Source organism: Atractosteus spatula, chromosome 26 (genome assembly GCF_055471065.1).
Source record: "Atractosteus spatula isolate fAtrSpa1 chromosome 26, fAtrSpa1.hap1, whole genome shotgun sequence".
Taxonomy (NCBI): domain Eukaryota; kingdom Metazoa; phylum Chordata; class Actinopteri; order Semionotiformes; family Lepisosteidae; genus Atractosteus; species Atractosteus spatula.
The window spans coordinates 8,963,765-8,986,569 of record NC_142731.1 but is presented as its reverse complement, the minus strand read 5'-3'; the positions used below and the strand labels follow the sequence as shown (position 1 = coordinate 8,986,569).

At 46.0% G+C, this 22,805-nt stretch overlaps 1 protein-coding gene across 1 annotated transcript in view; it reads right to left on the bottom strand.

Moving 5' to 3' along the window:
• itga3b (integrin, alpha 3b) overlaps nt 1-5,770 on the bottom strand; it is a 44,224-nt gene extending 38,454 nt beyond the window's left edge. The window contains exon 1 of the mRNA XM_088906265.1: nt 5,178-5,770. Within this exon, the coding sequence (XP_088762391.1) occupies nt 5,178-5,374 (197 nt within the window). The 5' untranslated portion in view covers nt 5,375-5,770. The remainder of the gene's footprint in view (nt 1-5,177) is intronic.
• Between the last annotated feature and the right edge of the window lie 17,035 nt (nt 5,771-22,805).

Sequence of the window (22,805 nt, the reverse complement as noted above, 5' to 3'; positions counted from 1 at the left end):
TGCAGAAGCCAATAGGACACAAACGGAAAGACAGTGGCTACTGCGCAGTTCTGAAAAATCTGGAAGCAAAGGGAGTTGAGCGTTTCTACAATCACCGCGTGGACCACTTAATGAAAATGGGCTTGTACTAGTTACAAGAACAAATTCAGCAGTAATAAAAATGAAAGATTTACGACAAGCATTCATTAATGTCGGAAAAGAAGTCAACTGCAAAGCTCCAAGCGCCGTGTCTGCAGGGGCCCGTTGCCTGGAGGGGTGGGAGACTTTAATGTTCAACTGCAGTGCCTATTTATTCTCCAGCTCTCACAGCACATCTGCCAAGAGCACTGTCTCACAGACACAACAGCCTGACCGCAATAAAGAGGAGGCAGGCTTCCCCTTGAAGGCATAAGACAAACATTTGTTTTGCTTTCAGTGCAGTAGTTTTTTTTTTTGTTAATTTCTTTGCAAAAAAAAAAGGAAATTTGCGTTTTAATTTGTTTTGGTACATCACGAACGAGCTCACACGGGATTTGAAGTTGTTTCTCTTATTCCACACTGGATTAAAGCTATTAATCAACAGATTATATTATTATTTTTCTATAGATAAGGCTTTGACGAAACCTGTTTAGGGAAAGACCACTGATTAAAACATGGAAAAAAATTAAAGTGTTTGTACAATATCACTCAAGCCCTCCTGTTTTCCTCCCAGGCTCCTGTTTAGATTATAAATTAGATTATAATTATGCTTCACTTAATCATACTCATTCCTGCAGGCCCTCCTCCCTCAGCTTGTGCAGATTCATGGAGCAGGAGCTGGTCAGTTTTCCTTCGGCGGTGCAGAACGCAAGCTCATTTGTTGCATCAAACAGACATGTCGAGCTATTCATAACCTAACACAATCAGCAAGGAATCATGAAACACCTGATGGGATTTCCAAAACCTCTACAAAGCACAGATGCATTTATTAGACCCCTATTTCATTAATATCTCCTTGCAAGCATTTTACTAACGTAGCCACTGCTAGTGCTTGTATTCATATCAACAATATCGCACTAGTGTTACCTCTTACTAAGCTGTAAAGATATTAAACTTTACATTAATGATAAATTAACCCTCAGGAAAGGTTCCACAGAACTCGAATAAACAGCTTTTACACTGACACGCTGTAGTGTCTATCCCAGCCCAATCACTTCAATTATGTTTGACCTGCCCTCATCACTGCTGAATATCTATAGATGCTTTATTGATGTTCAATATGCCCACAACCGATGATAAATTGATGATTAGTATGGCATCTTTTAAACCTGCATTCATACAACAATCTTAAGCAGACTCATTTTATAAAGTACCTCTCAAGGTGAATCAGATCAAAGCTCTGCACAGAGAAACACTGAGAAATGAAGAGGATATTCAGATCTTTCTCATGCCGGACGTGAAAGCACCTTTCTGGATGCAGAATAACAAAAGCTGTTGTCAGCTACACAATTCTCTATAAAAAGCTCACTTCCTGAGACGCTCCTGGAATAAATTACACCAAACTGAACCCACGTTTAACAAGGTTAATTGTACAACAAGGGATTCGACTTAAAAAACTGAGATAGAGGAAATGATTTTTTTTGCCAGTAAACATAAGGCCTTGAGATGAAAGAGCTGCACAACGCAGGCAGCAAGGCAGATGTGCTGGATCCAGCTGCTGATTCACCGCTGCCCAGCTGCCTGGTCCCAGCCCCAGCGCCAGGAAACATCACTGTTGCTACCCACAGACTCCTGCCTCCCTTAACAGGTTACCATGGAGTTTCATTAGCATCTCCTGCCTCCGCAGGATATCCAAAGGGCAGGGAAAACCTGGAACCTGGAAATCAGGGGGTCTTGAAAGTTAAGTTAGCTGAAAGCCTTAAGAGTACCCCTACCCCCCCCCAGCTCAAAACTATAGACTAGCAAGTCGAGAAACAGGACTTTTTGAAGACCGTGCTGACAACCCCCCTCCCCAGGCTACTTCAAACCTTACGTCCAGCAGAGCGGAGAGGTTTAATGCACCTTCTTTACCAATGCAGCTCTCTCCCAACCACACAGGAGGCGGGTCTGTGAGGTGCTAAGCCCGATGTATAAAGGAAACTTCGGTGGCTAGTGCTGCTGAAGTCACTGACAGCCTGAGATAAAATGAGGCCAACTTCAGTATCGCACATTGCTTTGCTCATCAGTGAAGTTATGTCTCTGGCATGTGGATCACAATCAGTGCTTAAAGTAAAAAAAAAAACTTCTGAATTTTGCAAAGATGTGTCATGAACGGAAGTTTACAAATATGGCTCAAAAAACATGATCATACCTGTTTTTAAGTCTTCTAATCTTCGTACTGTATGACTCAGAAAGCTCACAAAACTTCTTCTGATCCAGGGCTTCGAAAACTCACTGCTCCAGGACACAATTATGCTGCAGTTGAGCCCTTAAATATTTAATGTGTAATTAGCAGGATCAATGTAGTAATGAAGGAGCTGGTCGCAGAGTGTCACAATGAAGCTGATTAGACCGTGCCACAGTTGGAACAGCCCTGATCTGATTTGTTTGTTCAGAATTAGTGGTTCTGCTCTAGTCGCAGCTCATGGGAAAGGCCAAGAATTTCTCCAGATTCGCAGTACAGCAAACTTAAGTCGGCACTACTGCACCAAATCCTAGGACTGGCATTTTCTCCTTACCATATTCTGACATCAGCCTAATGCAAGAAATACAGAAGAAACATCTTGAAGTGCATTTTTCACTTTTTACCCTAATTACCAAAGACTCTAGTGTAGTTTACAACAGGGTTCTCCAAAGCTCCTGAGAGAAAGAGGAACAATCTTTAGAACATAAGAAAGGTAACAGACAAGGGGAGGCTATTCAGCCCATTTGCAGGTTAGTATCTGACTGATCCAAGTATCTCATCCAGCTGTTTCCATAAACCAAGGGAAAACCACATGGCTGGGCAGCTTGTTCCACATTCATGAAATCTTAAATCAAAGATCTGCTCTCCGGGGGTTCTGGAATGCAGCAGGTTTTCTACATCTCTTTGAGTGACAGAACAGCTCTTCACCTGAGAGAAGCCATAAATGTATAAAATGAAGGTTCACCTGGACCTGTGTGTCCCTCCTCCATAGCCTTAAGTGGAGATGATATGATTTAAAGGCAGACAGAAGCCCAGGGTCCCAGCACTACGGATTTGGGAAGCCCTGTCTTAGGCACACAGGAAAATACTAAATGGATCAGACTGCCCTGCAAGAGCATGCAATACCAGAGGCCATGTCACTACAGCCACAGTTTCATAAGCATGAAATTCACAGGAAGAATACCAAGGCAGATAGCCCAGTTTTCTGAAATCTACAGTATATACTGGATCCCACTGGGGTCAGCGCCAAGCAGGTCATGCTAAATGAGCTAGAATTACCACTGCTGCTATTTATTATTATTGCTCTCAGAACAGACGCCCTTGTGACACAGGGATCACCAGTCCTGATCCTGGCCAGCCGGGGCTGGAGGGAGCCGGTTCTGATCACGACTGGATTAATTGGACTGGATTCACTGCTGCTCCCAGCACTTCAGTTGGCTACTGCTTGAAAGGGACCCCGAAAACCTTTGAAGGTTTCCCCCAGATTGCTCTAAAGTGGGGGTACAAAGTGGAGGAAACCCCTCTGGCGTTCAGAGAAAATGAAAAAAAAATAGCATAATAATTTCCCGGCCTAGAGCACACTTTAGAAATTAAGAAAATTCTTTGTTTTGCAATGCACAAAGTGGATAAGATTATGCATTGGGAAATCGCAAAGTATATATGCCTTCTTGTTTAACAATCAGGAGCCATTCTTCAGTCTGGCAGGCACCCTGACATATCTCACCTGAGCACTTCAATTCTGAAGTAGAGATGTGGAGAACGGGTTAATGACTAACTAAAGCCGGGGCCTGCTCAGGACTTCCATATGGTCGACATCAGTGCCAGAAATCCCGCACTCTGGGACTTCACAAACATTCTTCCCCCAAGTCACAAATCGGATCCCAGAATTCCCCCACCTGCCAGAACCAGAGCCAGAACAGCTTCTGGTCCTGCTGGTGGAGGAAACTCGGCAGGGCTGCAGCCCAGTGTGTGGTCACTGTCCCAGCCTGAGGAACAGCGAGCCCGTCTCACACTAGTCTTGTATGCGATGTCTGCAAAAGTTACTGGCCACGGTCTGGAAACAGACACTGCACAACCTGCAGGGGTTTCTAATGGTCACCAACCCGTCAGTCACCCCACTTCCATTTCCCTTTGAAGTAAAGCTGGCTAGCTATAAGGAACAGTGGGGGTAAGAGGGGCAGTAAGAGAGGAGGAGAGGGGCAGAGAGAGAGAGGGGGCATTGAGGGACTGGGGGAGAGAGCGCAGGAATTACATTTAAGGAGGTGAAATATCAGTTCAGGTGCATATGAAATCTACTGACCGGAGACCTCCTGTAAAGAGGAGACTTCACAGTTTTTAAAAGTAAAGCGCACGACGCGTTTAGCGGTTTAGAAATACAGACACCAAGCAAAGCCGTGACTCTGCAACTTCAGTCCTTCCATATTATTAACAAAGAGTGATCGCTGGGGTGGAAAGACAGCTCTGAATTACCTTCCCCCGAACGAGCAGGAAATCAGCGCCGCCGTACTAAGTACAGTGTTGATCTGTAAATGTGTAAGGTTATTACGGATTGTGGAAGGATATTGCAGCTCACACAATGACAGATGACAGGTGCTGAAGCTCCATTTAATTTCCGTCCCGAAGTCTAAAACAAGCAGGTGTCTGCTTTCGTGAATTTATAGCGACGACGGAAAAAAAAAAAAAGTGGTTTGATATTTGCGACCGGGGCAACAACTTCATCACCCACATGACAGACTATCGGTTTTTAGTTCCTTAAACAAACAGATCTCGGCGCCTTTTTTTTTTCTTCTTCAAGGGAGATAAACTGAACTATTAACTGCTTGCAAAAGTTTGAACCAAACTACGAGGTCTGAAACCTCTCGGGAGATTCCTCGAAAAGCACGGTGCCCGCAGGAACAGTTTCGTCCGCGCCGGCTTGAGCAGACTTTTAACGTTGTTTCTCAGGCTCCTGTCAGTTTGAGAACTACAAGGAGCCCGGTGTGGTCTGTCCCCCCCGTCCCGTCCCTCCCCGACCGGGAAAAGCTTGATAAGAAAAGAGAGACTGGACCGTACTCACAGGTATCTCTGCTCTCCGGCTGTCTGTCTGTGCAGCGCCACGGAGAAACCGAAGAAGCTGCCGTTGCTCTTGCCCTCTTTGATAACCGGGAAGCGCAGATCTAAATTGTATCCCCCACAGGTCCGAGCCGCGCAGAAGAAGGCGAGCACCCAGACGCCGAAATCCCTGGGGAACAAGTGTAATTGACTAGGAGCCATGTTTTCACTCCCTAGCTCCTGCGGTCGCCCCGGTCCCACTTCCCAGCGAGAGCACGAAAAAGATTTTTTTTCCCCTCAGCTCTTGAGGAAGGCGAGGTGGGGAGGGGGGGAAACTCGGGAGGGCGCTTCAGACCTGTTCCCTGCTTTCCAAGCACCGCAGCAACGCGACACCTTCCTCTAGGTCTTGCGTGAACTCGCTCGCTGGTTAGATCGCCCTCTCCTCCCCTCTCTCTCTCTCCCTCTCTCCACACCCCTTTGCACAACATGCGCTGAATAAACCGACTTTCCCCAACACAGATAGATAGCCTTTTCTTCCGGGAGCAGAGGCACTGAGCTGATTCGGAGTTCTGAGGCGAAATGGAGCAGCAGCCGCCGCCGCCGCCGCCACCTCGCAAGAAAGGGCCTAGAGTCTGAGCACTTGACGTGATTAGTTTTGCCAACGCTACAGCTCAGAGCGTCCTCACACACACACACACGAGGGGCAGAGGCAATTTCTGTCGCCTGCTTTCTCCGGCGGTTTAAATTAATAACGCAGTCTGTAAAAAAACACAGGAGCGAACCTCGGAGAGATAGAATAAATCAATTCGCGGGCTCAGAGATCTGCTCTGGGTAAACTTACAGTGTATGTTGTTTTTTTTCCCCTCCACAATCAATAAATGTCCCCGTCAAACCTAAGGCACAGCCCACGAACCCTCATGTTGCAGTACAGCGACCTGATAAAGGGATACCTGGGCCCGGGAAACCACTGTCATGAGCATCGCACTCTCTTTATACAGTGTTATATTAGGTGCCAGTGCTGAATTCAGATTGTTTCAGTTCCCCAGTCCTGGAGATGAACATGTTGATGGCAGGACTGGAACCCGAGACAGCATGAATGAATATAACCGTCTGAGCGCCGAGAGAGGGCTTTCTGAACGATGCTCACGGGTTCCGCTGTCTCAGAGGCTGTCTGTCTGTACCGTACCTGCTCTTAAACCTGCAGCCTCAGAGGCTGCTAGGTCTTTCTGCGACCTGTCTGGGAGCACAGACAACAACTCCCAAAACGCAGTGCACAGAGAAGCCCCTGTTTTAACCCCCATGTGTCAAACACCCAGAGCAAACAAACCAGGAGCTCGTCCTAGTCTCGGGAGCGTCAAGTGAAGTCAGACACACAATTCCCACCTGGAAGAAACTCGGCTCCATCACCGAGTTACGCCCTTCTTGTTGTCCATGCGCACTGGAGCAGAGAAGGGTCAGTCGTTCAGAAACACCTAAGCAGCCTCTTAATTTGGGACACAAACCCATCACTTTCGGAACTTTACAGTGCCACTACTCTGTACTGAGTCTACAAACTGTACTCACTCCAAAATACAAATAGTTGTTTTCTTTGGTGCTCATGTCACATCGATCTGTACAGTGAAGCGATACCTCCCTTCACCCAAGAACGATTCTGGCACCCCTCTCTTTCGCCACTGGGGGTATTTGTAATATTAGACTCGATAAGCGTTCAAAGCTTGTGCTCAAAGCAACCACATGTGGCAGTAAAACGCATTTTCAGACCAACACTGCAATCTGCTTTTCTGTCTGAACAAACACAGACACTACTAGTCGTCTGCCTCCGGTGGCTCTGTTATGCAGTGGCTGGGGTCTGTTGATTCTGTTTTGCGTGTTTCTCTTTGTTTAAAAGTATGTAAGAACACACAAACTATCCCATTGGAGGGAGAAAGGGCTTCCTTCTTTGTTGTGTTCAAAACATTACAAAAGCCAAATGGAATCACAAATGTAACCCCAAACCAAGAGGTTAGAATTCCTAGCCAACAGTATACAGTAAAATGCAAAAATGAAAAGCACATGGCACTTCAGATTCTGCTGGTCCAGTGCAACAAGAAACAAGGCTTCTCACCTCCACAGAAACCACAGGTACTGTAGATTTTTACAATAAAATATTTTATGTATAATTGCAAATAACTATCATCATCATCAACAACAGTAATAATAAATAATAATAATAAATTAACCAAGCTAACAACCATGTTAAAATTAATCTGAAGGTAATGAAGGCATTCAGAGTTCACACTTGCTATGATGTTATGTTGCAAAATTAAATCTGCAAATTCTGCAAGATTTGTCTCTGTGCTCCAGGCAGTCAGGGTCACAAGAGTAGCGGTGTGGTTCTGTATCGTCTGTGTCTGATTTAGTTACATAAGAGTGGGAACGGGAACTTTGACTGCCAAGGCTGACCCCAGTGAAAGTGTCTTAGCTGTCTGATTTTGTACTGTTTGGCAACAAACTTACTGACCAATCATAGAAATGTCTGTTTTTGCATGGAAGTTTTGCTCATCCCCAAAAATAAAAGCCTGTTGCTGTCCTAGACAAAGCAAGTGAGAGGCAGGCTGCTGGCTGTCTGTCCTCCTTCCTTTACTGCAGTAAAGACATCTCCAGCTTTATTTACCAGAGTCATGTGGTTTTCTGAGAAGGGTCTAACAGTGGGGGCAAACAGACGGTACAGGCCGTGTGTCTCATGTAGATTAATGGGCAGCTGCTGACTGTGGATTATCATCGATTTACATGTATCCGGCTCATCAAAACACCCACTACGTGTTTAAGAAACAGCTGCTGTGCCCTATAAGCAATTTCCCTCAGCCAGCATGCTGTTATAAAGTCCTGGTTGTGCCGAATTAAGTGTCTACAAGGGCTGACATTCCCTCTCTAACTCCAAACTCCCCATCACTTCTCCAGGAAACTGCTCTTTAGGATGCTTCCCAGGGGTATTGAGAATAGTCTGTTTGCCAATATCCTGGCAGGGCACAGCTGTGGAGAATAACAGTGTTTGTTTTAAAATCCCTGCAGAGGCAAGGATGAGCCTCTGGGACACACAGGGTTAAACATATCTCTGATAAATACTTCATCTTCACCTTCAACCTTCTCACTGGGTATTTTTGTGTTATTATTTTATATCATTTTATTCCTGTCTTTAACTGTAAGTGTCTGATGCAGTGACCTCCGATGGGAAAGGTGTCAGTGTTCGCCTACATTGAAATTTGAGCCCTAATAAAATTCTAACCTTCACGTTGTGAGTTGTGAGCGATTTCCCAGTCTCCAAGTGTACACGTTTCAGAAACTCCAGCGGAAAACCAAAGCCTCAGGATGGAAATGCAGTAAGTTTGTGCTCACACCAGGTCAGCTGACCGTGCTAGTGAATCACTGAAGTTTTCCGCTTCGCATGAAGAATTGCGTCTCGGGACCGGGTGGTGTGAAAATAGTTCGAGAGCCACAGTTCTGCTTGCTGGGAAGGGTCTCGGTTGAGAGATGGTTGACAAGAATCTGCTCAGCTCCCTTGTCCTCGAGTTAAGATATGGGCCTTGAAAGTGAGCACAGGGTGGACAAACGGTCTGCTGATGGCACTGGATTAAGGCCACAGCAGCAGCACACATTCCTCTGGCACCAGGCCCTGTCCACACAGCAGTGGCACGGAGGACTGAGCACCTCATGCTGTAGGCTACCCTGCTTTCTGCCTGTGGCGTACCAGGTAGACTTCGAGAGCAAAAGGCAACAGTTCGCTGCCCAAGGGGGCTGGGTAGTTGCCAGCGCTCACAGCAGATTAAAACCTCCCCTCTTACAGAGAGTATCTGGAGACCGGCTATTGATCAAAGGAGTTGGGAGAAAAAATACAGCCGCAGTGAAAACCAAGTAACTCCCATCCAATGGACAGTATCAGGTTCCAGCAATGCAGGCACGCAGTCAGGAAGCACAGACTGGATATGCCATCACAGGGAAGAGGGCACTGCTACACAGGGCACAGAGGGCATCAGAGGGCTGAATCCAGGGCACCGGCCTACGTCCACCCTCAAGGCCTGGTAGTCCTTCAGGACTGGCAAAGAGTTAAGGGCCTGGACAGATCAAAGGGGCAGTGGGTGATGGGAACAGGCTAGAATTCATACAGTGTGCAAGAGTGAACACAGCTCTGGTCAGACTGGGTCTCTCTGAGGCAGTGAAACCTCTGAATAATGGAAGGCAACAGTCATCTCGGTAGCAGCTACTTGTAAAAAGCCCTTCTCGCATTAAAGGGAAACAGCGACGCTATTTTTTATATTTCGGGGTGAGACAGAATCAGCTCTGGTGAGGTAAGCGCGTTGTAAACCACAATAAAAGCAACACGTACACTGAAGCTTGTGAAATCTCCAATTCACTTCACAAAATAGAGAAAATTTCCAAAAACTTTTGCACGGCGCCGCCAAAGTTCCTGTGACATGTTGCGGCCTTGTTACAACAAAAAAGCAGGCTTGTCAAAACATCTCTTTCAATCCAATAGAAATATTGCTCTCGACTTTGAGATGGGTTTGCCAACAAATACTACTTCATTTTGCACGCAGGTCACATTGGAACATTTCTGCTGCACCACCTGTACTTATTCGCTCGTACCTCCCACTACATCAGTCATTACAGTGACTAGTGAGCAGGAAGGGAGGCATCGCGTCGCAATTCCTGGAAACTTTAATGTGAGTTTGCGTCAGCATGGCGGCTGACGGTACTTTAATAAAGTTCCTGATTTCGTGCTTAATTCAAAATTTGCTAACTTTTTTCTAGAACGTCAGATTAATTTACTTTGTTACTAAGAGTTAATAACCAGTCTGGGAAATTGGGCCTGCAGCTCCCCCTTTAATGGGGTGTTGCACAGACCCATAAGAATACCGTATAAAAGTGTCATTTACTGTTAAATATGGAGGATCGATCTTATTATAATAGCTTGTTACAAAAGCAAGTGATAGTTAAGATGTTTTATTTTAATGGATTAACTCTAAGATACGGGGGGGCTGATATTTACCTGCAAATGTTTCAAACCTTACTCGCAGGTTCATTTTTCTATGGCTCTTCGTGAGGCATTAGCAATAACATCCTATGTGAAACCAAACCTCCCTGGTTCTATACAGATCTGTACACCTGCAACCACTCTGTAGCCTATATCTATCAGATTTCTATACCTATATATAGAAATCTGAACCCCACTACATTTCAGCAGTGGTTAACCAGAGGCTGTTTTTTATCATTCAGAGGGCAGCAAGGGAGAATTTGTTCTGAGCTTTGTAACTGTGTGTGACAGCATCTTCACAAAGGCAATGTGAGTCTCCTCAGCAATGCAGCACTGCAGAACTTAATCCAGCTGGAAATGTGGGACCTCCAGAACCTCCGGGGTTCAATGCAGTTTGTCCAGTCCGACCTAGGGATCTAGGGATAGTTATCATACAAAAAGACAACTGTTCTGTCTGGCAAAGCCTTCCGCTGAACAGTTTCTGCTGTAAACAGGGGCTGTGTTCCTTTTGAAGCTGCTGATCTGATGCTAAATAAATAAGTACTGAAAGATCTTACAGTCGCAGGCTTTGGAAAGAAACAGGAAGCGACAGCTGTGATTCTACAGTTACCAGGTCTGTTTGCTTCAGAAAACTCAGCTGCACCGAGCAACATGATGAACTGTTGTAAAGTTACGGAGCAGCACAGGAGGATGCAGACAAGCAGGGTGCCATCAATAGGAAAGCTTAAAACTGCAAGAACAGAGGAAAGGATACAATCAAGAGGCCATTGAGCACATTACAGTACACTGTGTTTTCTGTGTTCTTATTACACAGATAAGCCATTTGATGACTGAAGGCTGGGAAATCTGTAGAATGCGCTTCTACTGTTTTGTGAGCGCCCTTATTTTAGATACATTTTAAAGCATTGAAAAAGGCTGCTTTTATGATTCATCTGATGCAAATATTTTGCAGTTCTACAATGCTACAGTGTGCGTGTTACTGATGGAAAAAGCAAACTTTTAAGACAGTAGAAAAGAGTCTTAATGCGGATGCACTAGTCATTTTTACAGGACAAAAGAGCTAGGCCGGAATTATAATTCCCCCTTCATTTCACACCTGCCTATTTTAGCATTCCACATATGCACAAACACACAGAAAAAGAAACTGCTGATGGGCGTTTCAAAAAAAAGAAAAACGTTCCTTTACCAGTTCCATTGTTATCCCTGCATCCTGGCTTTCTTATCGGGCAGCCCCAGTCAGGCAGCATCGTCACTCAGTACTGGGCGCACGAGCCTGCGTCAGGCACAGACAGGAAAGGCAACAGGAAGTGCAAAGTACCACACTACACACTGATGGACTAGTGTGGGTCACAGGCGCTGCTGGGCTAGTGTGGGTCACAGGCACTGCCAGTGGTGTAAAAGCCCATTCAGCAGTTATTTACTGCTGGCAGCCTTGTTGGCCCCATAGAGACAGCTTTGTTATTTAAACAGGCTGCTGACCTGGACTGCTCAGCAACTGCAGGTTCCAGTTTTCCTGTCGTTTCAAAGAAGAAGATCTTTGTCTCTTGGACCTCAGCACACAAGCACGCAGGGAGAAATCTCGGTTAAAAAAAAAACAGCTGAGGCTGGTAGTTACCAGATTGTCCAGCACACAATTAAAATGACCCTTACAGAGCAGTTTTAATCTGCTTCACACTTATTCTCCCTCACAGAAGCAAATCCATTGAGTTTTGCTCCCACGATCGCGGATTCCGGGACAGCAGATGAAAAACTCAGCTTGCGACGGGTGCTGTGGCTGTTCTGAACAGAGCAGGTCATCCGCGGGCACATAACGGTCCATCAGTCAGCAGAGTAGCTTTTCTTTCATTTTAAGGCCCGCAAGCGTGAGAGTGCAGCCGTTTCATTACAGTTATATAGAAACACACAGGGTCTTTACAGTTCCTTTTCTGAACAGGGATAGTGGCTGTAGATCAGTTCCTGGGGACCTGTGCCAAGTCAGGACGAAGAGCTGAGAGCAGTGGGGGTCCAGCCTCCAGCTGGGCAGCTCTGGAGTCAGGAGTGACCTTGGGCCTCCTTGTGTGGGCAAAACAAGCCTGCCTGTTGTAGGTCACAACACGCAAGATGGAGTAGGAGGGTTTCTATTTAGAAGGAAGTTGACAGTCTGGATCTTTAAAAGACGCCATGGTTGTGTAATATCTCAACCTCCCTTTTACAGGGGTAAATAAGAAAAGCTTCACATGTGCCAATCTGTTCATGCATTTTTTATACAGTTGAGTTGTTTATGGTGGATTGACTACAGTGTGTCCTGTGTACAAGCCTGTACAATGAGCCTGTTGTGTCATAGGTCAAAAGATCCATATCTTTTCCTTCACATAGAAAAAGTTACAACAATATCTATGTTTACACAGCCTTTTTCATGCAGAGCAAGTGCCAAAGAGCAGCAATGCCTGATGAAGAAAAATTTAAAATATTCAGCTTCATGGCTGCATCAGTGGTGAATTTTGGGACGATGGTTTTCCCTCCTTGTCACATCGCCCATTTTTTTTAACTACAGATTATTCCACAAATCAGTTTCTAAAATAAACCAACAACTCCAAGTAAGAGTAACAGTTCTTCAGCCACAGCATATAAAGATGCTCTAGCAACAGAAGTACAGAGGGCTGACTTTCACCTGGCCTCTGTGCAGGTCACTGCAGTGTGAGCACATTACAACTGCTGAGCTGCCGATGTGAAACACTGTGTCTGAGATAGCAGATTCCCAGTGTCCACAGAACCCTAACGGAGTTCCTGACTCTCTGGGTCATTACAAATCCCAGGGTGCGTCTCAAAAATTGTAGGGATGTTACCCCAGCGTCCTGGCCAAATTTCCCATTGGCCTTTATCAATCATGACCTCCTATTAGTCCCTATTTCTGAACTGGCTTCATTACTCTGCTCTCCTCCCCACTGAGAGCTGGTGTGTGGTGAGCGTTCTGGCGCACTATGGCTGCCGTCGCATCATCCAGGTGGGGCTGCACACTGGTGGGGGTGGAGGGGATCCCCATTACCTGTAAAGCGCTTTGAGTGGAGTGTCCAGAAAAGCGCTATAGAAGGGTAATGAATTCTTATTCTCATTCCTGATCTGAACACCACAACATTACACATCAGGAAAACAAGTCACCCAATGCCAGACAGACATTTCTGGGTCTGGCCAGGAATTTCATTCAGATATACATTCTTACATCATTAGATCTTTATATGGTATGCATGTTAGACTGAGTGGGTTTGACATCGAGAAGAGTCTGACACGACACAAACACATCTTTGTCTAAATGCACACCTATAAATTGGAGCCCTGCATTACTTATGAATTGATTGCATGCTTTGTACTTCTAGATAAGAATAAGGGCCTGTGCCCAGTTACAAGAAATACCTTTATGTCCCTTTAGTTTTCCATTTAAATGCACTGCGGTATGTGTGCAGCATAATGCGTTAACACATTGATGTCTACACTGCAGTTGAAGGGAAAATAGTCTGTATTTTATCATTAAGCCATTTAATGCGTCCAGCTCTGCCTGTGCGAGATGTGACCTTTTCACCCAGATCTTGCCAGCTGAGCCCTATAATGAGAAACAAAGTGGCACCAATGACCCCTGTCCACCTGACCGAATCATGACGAGCTTCCTGTCATGCTAGGTGAAGGCGGGGCTAATTAACACAGGAAGTGCTTTCATCGCCCTCGTCATCCTACTCGAGCGGACAGGCTGGCGCCTCACTTCTGCGCTTCCTCTTGATCAGATTATAAATCATAACATAATGAAATCATCACAGTGTGGCGCAGGTTTTGAATGTGAGAGTGCAGTGTGTTTGTGGATATGCTAATCGTTAAAAACAAACTTCCCTCGGTTGTTTATTTCTTATTGTTTTTTTTTGCAAGTGAGGCGGACGTGACACAGCCTTGTGTTGTGACATATGAAGAACCCCCGTCCAGGCGGTCTTGTGCACAGACTTTCTTAATAGAAATCAGAGCGGAGAATTCAGCACCTACTCTCTGAAACCATTCATTTGATGACCTGGGCAGTGCGTTCTGGTTTCTAATTACTGGTAATAAAAATAATCTGGCTTATGTTTTTACCATTGATCCACCTGTGTTACTGGGGTTTAGTGCATGCTTTGGAATTTGCTTTACATGTTAAATATAAGCTTCCAGTTTCTAGTTCAGTAGTATAATGGAATCGTCAAAAACAATTCACAAAACTCCAGGAATAATGCAGTTTGCCTCAGTGCAGTTTCCATTAGCTGCACACGAATTGCTTGGAAATCCGAGTGCAACGAAACAACAAGGTTTCTTTCTTACAACGCTGAATTCTCAACCACGGACCTGAACTCTAAGACAAAAGATCCAAGCCCACCCTCATGATTTAGGCCGGGGAAAATCACTGTATTCATGCGGTCAGGTCAGTGTTCATTACAGGCACGTTATCAAAGAGGAAATCAGGCATTGCTGATCAACAGGAGACCCGCTCAAACCAAACATGACAAGCCTCTTTGTTTAAAGGCTAAAAATGTCCATTTATGACAAACGGCGATTCGTTAACTCATTATTTTCCATTTGCAACAAAACAGCAGATCGAAGCAGTGGATTTCAAGTGCTCTGATCCGAGATCGTCTTGCAACAGCTTGCAGTTAGAGGTGACCTGTGCACTCTGCATGCACAGAGCTTACAAGCTCTCGGAAATGGGGTTTGAGTATACAACGTGTTACTCTCAAATGCCAGAGCAGGACAGGAGAAAGGAGCTCGGCCTCTGTCTCGCTGCAGGTCCATGCAATCAAGTGCCGAGAGCTGAATGTGCATAGCAACCGACAGCTCCATGGCAACAGCAGGACGTTTACCCACAAGAAGTTGCAGCCAGAAATGCATGAGTATGACCAGACGAGACGGACCTGAGAAGCACTTTTATACTCTCGGTCCTTGCTTGGCATCTTCCCTGGCACTTGTCTCATGCTGCTCTTCTGCTTATTTCCTGTGCTGATTATGTTTAGATCAGGCTCCTGGAAAAGTGGTCTTCAACCCAAGGGTTCTGGGGGAAGCACGCCGACATCCAGTTGAGCTCTGAAGCCTGTCTGTGAAGCTATGTGCTCGTTAACCCCTCGCAGAACACAACACGCACCGACACACACAACCCTCCAAAATCGCCTCGAGCGCCTGTCCAAAGCAATTGAAGAAAGAAGGCAAAGAGAAGAGGAACAGAAGAAAAGCACCAGCTGTAAAGAGAGAAATGAAGATAAATCATCATTTGCATTCCACGGGTCAGTGCACTACCTGCAGCAGGGTCTCGGGAGCCATGACACTTCTATTACCGCTTTCAGCCCGAGGGCACAGGGGCTGGTATGGACTTACAGGAGGCCTGGGAACATGTGTGGGACAGGGTCCTGTTCACCTGGACATAGCATCGGCCTCCCCAGGGCCCCCATCAGGCAGCCCTGGGTGTGCGCGACAGAAGAGAGAGGTGCTCAGGTTACCACCGAGGAAGGAAGCAGGAGACGTCCGTGAATGTGTTTTCTGGGACAGGACAAGCGCTGAGCGAATACGCTGAAGAGGCGAAGGTGGGGGGAGGGGGGCTTCTGTCTGCAGGTGACAGTGTTCTCCCTTCATGCGGCCTCATGACCTCAGATCTGATTGCACAGAGCAGACGTCTGACTCTGCAGGCTTGTTGAGGTTCCTGTTTTATAAGATAAAAATCTTCACTGAGCGCACTGCGAGCCGCGCTGTACACTGTCAGTCACGGGTATCTTAGCATGCTGTGACAGAAGAAGGCCTGTTAATGGTACTTGTACTTGTTGGTTTGTTTTAGAAATGGATCTGTTGAGTGATCCGCAATTAAAAAAGTGGGTGATGTGCCAATGAGGGAGAACCATCGTCCCCGAATTCTCCACTGACAGAGCCAAGAATATTTTAAATCAAGCTGCAATGATTGCTGCAGAGAAGCTAACAAGCCAGGCAATAAAACCTGAATGTGTTCTGCTACTAACAGTGCAAATGCAGAAAACAGTCTGGCGCTTCAGATAACTGCATTCAAAACCCTGTGAAGTCAGCTGGGTGTGCCAACACTCCCAGGATATTATGAGCCACTTAGAGTGACCTCAGTCCCCAGGGTAAGAGCTTTCAAACACCCCTTCATCAGGAGACCTGTGCTCTGAGGTTCCTTATCGCCGTGTGGCTTGAGCCAAGAGCTAAGGTAGAGTCTGACCTTCAGCTCTGTCCTTATCCTCTCCGATTACAACCCACCCTGCGGTCCTTCCCTGCGGTGGCTGCAGCAGGTCACGCCCGACCTCGAAGTGGACGCCACAGGCCCGGACACGCAGAAACGCGCCTGCGGAAGAGCCAGGAGAGACAGAAGGCGGGCGAGTTGGAGCTCATTCCCCAGGAGAGCCGGAGACCAGAGAGGGGAAGTTGAACCAGCACCCCCTGCTTTCTGAGTCACGCTGAGGTTTGGTGCGGTTGCCTGCGGAGGTGTTAGGACACAGCCTTCACAGGGAGCTCGGCACCTTCCACGCACCCAGGAGTCAGACAGGAATGACGCAGGCTTTGCTCGTCGCTAACAAGGGTGCGTTTCACCAGCAAGACCAGCCCAGCAGGCCCACAGCTCTGCCTGGTGCATGCGAATTAGGTGAGAAAATGCCTGTTCTCAAATGGATTGATAAAGTAACCGAGTTAGACAGCCAAATTAATTAGAACGTGGTTGATACTACAAGAACACCACATGCAATCACATGGACCCAGGACAGTGTATTTTTATTGCAAGGTTTCTTGATATAGAAGTTTGATTTCCAATTATGTATAGCTCACCGTCTTCCATATTGTCAGGTTTTCTGCCCTATACCGGTTCAAAATTCAAATTATGCTGTCCACAAATTCCACAGGTTGGGGGGGGGGGTTCTGGAGCAGACATGTACAAAACTCCACCAAACAGGAACAGAAGTTTAACAGCTGCAGGTTCCAATTTGTTTACTGAGCTTGTTTCCAACTAGTTGATCTTGAATATATTGGAAAGGGCAATTGATATTTCAGCAGGAAGCCTTCCAGTAAGAGCACGAGACAGCCACCACATGTCTTAAAGTGCCCAGCAATGATTTTCAGCACCGGGTTCAGGAAATGAAGGCTCATAGTTTAACACCGAATTTCTTCTTCTTCGGCTGGTGGCCAAGAGAGGAATACCTTTCAGACAGAGAAATGAAAGGGCGAGTATGTAACCAACCCTCTCCGGTGATGTCTTCCCAGTTTTCCTCCTTTCTCTCTCAAAGTGTGGTATTCATACATTAACGGCTCAGGATAAACCCGCCATAAAATAAACTTTCTGTGTGGTTTAATGTTCCAAGACGTGGGGCTCCTGCCAGCTTGATCCCTGGATTATCGTGCATGCGTTCATGAGGGCCGGCTCGCTCCCAACCCGCCCCTGCACGTCTCCCGCGCCCAGGTCCCAACACGTCAGGCACAGCCCGGGAAATCGGCGCCAGGCGTGGGGAGAGGGGAGCAGGGCGTGGAGAAAAAGACGCCTCCCAGCCAGGGAGAGACAAGAATTCATCCCCGCAGGGGGAGGGTTCTGATTGTGCTCAGCTGGGGGGAAAAAAAGGCTGTTTGGGATTTTTTTTCTTTCCTCTTCGTTTGAGAAACGCACCTCCGAGAGCGCGGCCAGGTGGGCTCGGCTCAGTGCGAGAGAGACCTGCCTCAGACCCCAGAGGGGTGGGGGGGGGGGGGAATTGCTGCCTTTACAAGTTTCCAGGAAGCATTTCCCCTCTCAACTCCTGGTTATAAAAGAGCTGATTTATGACCTCATCTGCTGCACACCCCGGCAGCGCTTTTTGCAATGTGCTTTTAAAAGGTGGAATCGATGATGTTCTTTTTCCTGCCCACTCAATTTGGACGCGATAATGGGTGATGAACTCGAGTCCCAGTGTGCACTTGTCAGACCCGCTGCTGATGACTCCCACTGACATCACAGGCTCACAGCCACCCGCACAGTCACAGGGAGCCGCTGTCCGAGGACCACCTGATCCAGGAAGAGCGCAGGGTAGCTGGGCAGTGGAGAAGCTGGGTAATGATACAGCCCAGCATAGGAGCTGAAGCTACATTAATGCAATCTCTTACACAGAGATACACAAAGCACCTAAAGAAGGAATTTCTCCAGCTACTTAGATTACCTTATTACTTTATTACTCATTTCCTCTCCATCTAATCCAGTTACCATTATACCATTCACACTGGCAACAACACGGGCCCGCCAGGAGTAAATGGGGATTATATGAGGAACTGAGGAGACATGACTGGTCCCTTGGCAACAGACTGAAGGAGTGACTCCTGCCATCTGCCATCCATTCAGCTTTATTTTTTCCTCTTCTTCTGATTACTGGAAGTGCTGCGCCATGATGCAACTACTTTCTGGCGTGACTTCAGAATCTTTCTTGGGTTCAACCTCTGAAGGCTGGGGGCACAGTGCGAGCTCCATTGGCAAGACCGAGCCAGTCAATCCAGGATCGAACCTGGGTCATGTCACATACAAACTCGCAAAACAAGCGCACAGGGACATTACTGTAACATGATGGTTGTGTGTGAGAGGGGTCAGGTCTCCTGAATTTCCAGAGCTATCTGTGTCTTCGCACGCGTCCTTTTCACCCTGCAGGAGTGAGCTATGTGTATTCACTACTGGACTAGAAATGACTGGGGTCATGATCATTTCTTCTACCATCAAGAAACCAAACACACTCTTGTGCAAAAAAAAAAGGCTTGCACAGATAAAGAAAAATGGTAGACTCATGGGAAAGGCTTTGTCCTGTTTGCTCATCTAACATCCGATCGTAAACAGGCTGGATTGCTCAACCGGAAGTGCCACTGCCCGGGCCCTTAGCAATTTCCATTCGGAAATCAGGTTCTTTCACTGGGGTAGAAAAATTACATGAGGGAAAAAAAATGAACTTTAGGGAGGGAGTCGGTGATTGTAATGGAACCAGGACACATGTAACCCCTACAGGCGTGATAGCAGAAATGCAGGCACAAACCCCTCTGCAACTGCAGGTACCAAGGTGACATGCAACCACTGGCCCTACCTTACTGACTGCATTGGACCGGGACTATTTCCTATGTAAACTCTTAGTGTGTGCGTGTCTGCAGGTCCTGGCTTTCTCGGAATTGAGTGCCTGATTTTATACTGTCTTATTCAGAATCTGCCGTCTTGTTTTAGCTTGCTGCTTTCTTTCAATACTTTTTTGTGCACAGCATTAACAGGACAAGAGAGATAGTTTAAAATTATTAAAATATTCCAAAATTCAAATATCATTGCACCTCACAGGCAAAGCCTCACAAATCCCAGAAACTGAAGGACAAGGCCTTAGCCAAACACTTCAGTCAAACAACTGTTTTAGAGAAATGCCTTTTTAATCTTCACGAGGAAAGGAGAAGACGTATTTGCCCAGCATACAATTCACTAGGTCACACCCACGGTTTGTCCAAAGAGAGAAGAGCAAGAGGACACCCACACTGGAGTTCAAACAAGGGCCAAGACACTCAGGAGCTCCAAACCAGTGGAGCCAGACCAGTGCTAACTGCGCTTTACTTCAAGGGCTCTGAACCCGGCTTTTCACATTTTCAGCTCTGGCCTAAGAGCTCTTTAAATGTGGTCGTACAAAACGGGTTATACTGTTTATCAGAGACCACAGCTCCAGCTGTACTCTGCTAAGGAGAATCCTACCCAGGTCCAAAGTCTAAAAGAAGGCTGGAGCCGAGCTGTCTCTGGGCTGCAGGCGAGGATGACAGTAAGAGAGATCTATGGCAACCATACATTGGCCAAATATAATTTGCTTGATTATACAATAAATAACCATGATTAGCAGGCCAGTAACTGTGTATAAGAGCTGATCGAGGGAGTATGCTGTTGTACAGCACTGGCCACCCTCCATTAGTGTTAATTGGCGTGATTTACTATAGCCCCCCCCCCACCTCCAGAGTCAGCTCCAGGAAATAGACTCCCGCTGAAGGTAGATTCATGCACCTGGGTCACTCATTCTCCCTGCTGTATTTTCTTTCACATGTGACCACATGCACATTACACATAAACATAAGCACAGAAATCATAAACGGCAGTAATAACTGTAGCTCGGTCCTCTGCACTTAGAGATTTGACAAGGTGGTCATTTTGTGCTTTTTAAATATGAAAAAAGCGTATTAATTCAGAATGCGTAGGCAGTTAAATAGATTGAGTTAGGCGCCGCCTGAAATTTCAGCTAACAACGCTTTTTTGATTTAGGTTATGAAATGATTCCAGATGCTATTACCTTCAATCATTCTAGCCTGCAAAGATGCAATGGTTCTTCCTAAACTCAGGAATTTGGAATCTGGCAAAGCCAATGGGTAATGAAGACAGTTGAAATGTAAGTAAAATTAAGCAAAACGACCACGATTGCTGGTGTAAGTGAGAAATGAATGAAGGAGGAATGAATGGGTGAAAGGTGTCTAATTAGCAGCTGGAGAGACTGGGATTCACGTCACAAGACTGAGTGATTGGTAGGCAGTAGCAGAAGGCATGAATGTGGATGCAGACTACTTTATCATTAAACTATTGACAAGTATTGGATTCATAGCTATAGAAGACAAACTTTTAAGTGTGTAATGGATTCCATATCATACTTTTTATTGAATAAGCTGGGTTTCAGAATTGCAAGACATACAACATTGAGACAAACAATTTCCAAACAATGACACTGGGTTCCCAATTTAAAGATCTATTTCCTTCTATCCCATTGCATTTCTATAATAAAAAGCAATACAATATTAATTGTGGTTCAGAAAGGATACCTTTTAACTATGATCTTGATCCTGGGCTTTTGTGCTCTCCGATAGTATTTACTTTTCACCTCAGAAGAGGAAGGACTGAGTCCATTATTAAATAATAAACTGCTTGATTTGACCTAGAGTAAATTGTTTTTTTGCCGTCATTGCTGTGAAGTGCATGTTGTCACTGCTGTTGCCGATGTTGGTGAAATTCAGTTCTAAAGCAGTGAATTTTGTTCCTTCAGTAAGTCACTAAAATACCCTTTCTGCAATGAAATAAAGACTCATGGGAGTCTGATCTGCCACTCAATTGAATTGGCCTTTCAGATCATTAAAAGCCCATTCATTACAGCAGGAGGTCGGGGTCACAGACTTCATGTACCGAGACAGACAAAGAGGGGTTTCAGTTCACTCTCTCCAGCTTCATTCTGAAAATCTGGAGGCCCTTTTCACTCTGCCTATCAAAGGTTTGAACAATTAAATACTAATAATAACATTTTCCTGGAATTCTGTCTCTGGAACCCTTCTTGAAACATTTAGAATTGCTGATTGAGACTGACACTAAGCCAGAATTGTGGTTCTCTGCTCCCTATCTGAACAGCCAAACCACTGAGGCTCTGCACAGTGCCCCCACATACTGTACGTATAGCAGACCAAGCAGAATTCAGCTACAAAGAACAGGATCTGTCCAAACGTGTAGATCCGAGTTCAGCTCAGTTATGAGTGAGCAGGAACTGTGTGAAAGCTCTGGTGTAATCACTGTAAAAATACTCCCCCCTGGGCACTTATTAGTCAGACAGCTAACACTCCACAGCAAGAATCAGTGCTGGATCCAAGTAGGGTGTCTGTCACCTTAAAGTGAAAAATCTGAGCGTATCGGAGACAGTTTAACCCTTATCCGGGCTCTCTACATTCTTCTCCTTATCCCACTGCAGCAGGGCAGCTGATCTGCAAGTGATAGTCAAAGAGCATGCATTGCTCTGGGCTTGCTTGGGCTAGCCCTGCAAACTCCTCCTGTCCCCCACCCCACCAGGATACAGACATACAGAACCCACAACTGACCAGGCTGTAATTCTCTGTGTGGGCACATGTCTCTTGTTCCATAAAGCCACCTTATCATTGATTTTGCCCCTCAGAAGCATCTGATCGAGGACAGGAGCTGCATAAATGCTCTTCTGGGATACTTTGTAAATTCATTACAAACAATTCCTACTGGTTAATAAGCTATTACTCATTAACAGAAGACATTTCTACTAGGTTATCACATTCTGCTGTTAACAGTTTACAGGATCCAGTGAATGTACTGTATATGAATACCTCATGCAAACAGTTAATTTTACAACCAAAGATCTCTTAACTTCTTCAATCAGCTGGACCAGATGGGCACTCTTTTGATAAAGTGATAATGTGATAATGTTTCTTTATTGGCCCTATACAATTTCTTGCATTAGGAATTCATCTTTTCGCATACCCCAGCTTTTCTCCATGAGACACAGACACACAGACAGGGAGAGAAGCTTGGGGTCAGAGCGCAGGGTCGGCCATTTATATGGCGCCCCTGGAGCAGTTGGGTTTAAGGGCCTTGCTCAGGAGCCCAACGGAGTAGGATTCCTCTGCCGGCTGCGGGATTTGAACCAGCAACCTTCCAGCCACAGGCGCAGATCCTGAGCCACAGAGCCACCGCTCCGCCCCAAGGATATTTTCACATCCTTACAAAGCGAACTATAAATGCTACAAGAGGCCTCAAGTAACAGTTCAAAGGTCAAGAGAAGCAGAAGATGCTGTCTCGTTTAATTTGCATTTCTTTGACCTCGGTGCCAAATTCACTCTAACGAAATTCTGTCGCGGCGGCTCTGCGCG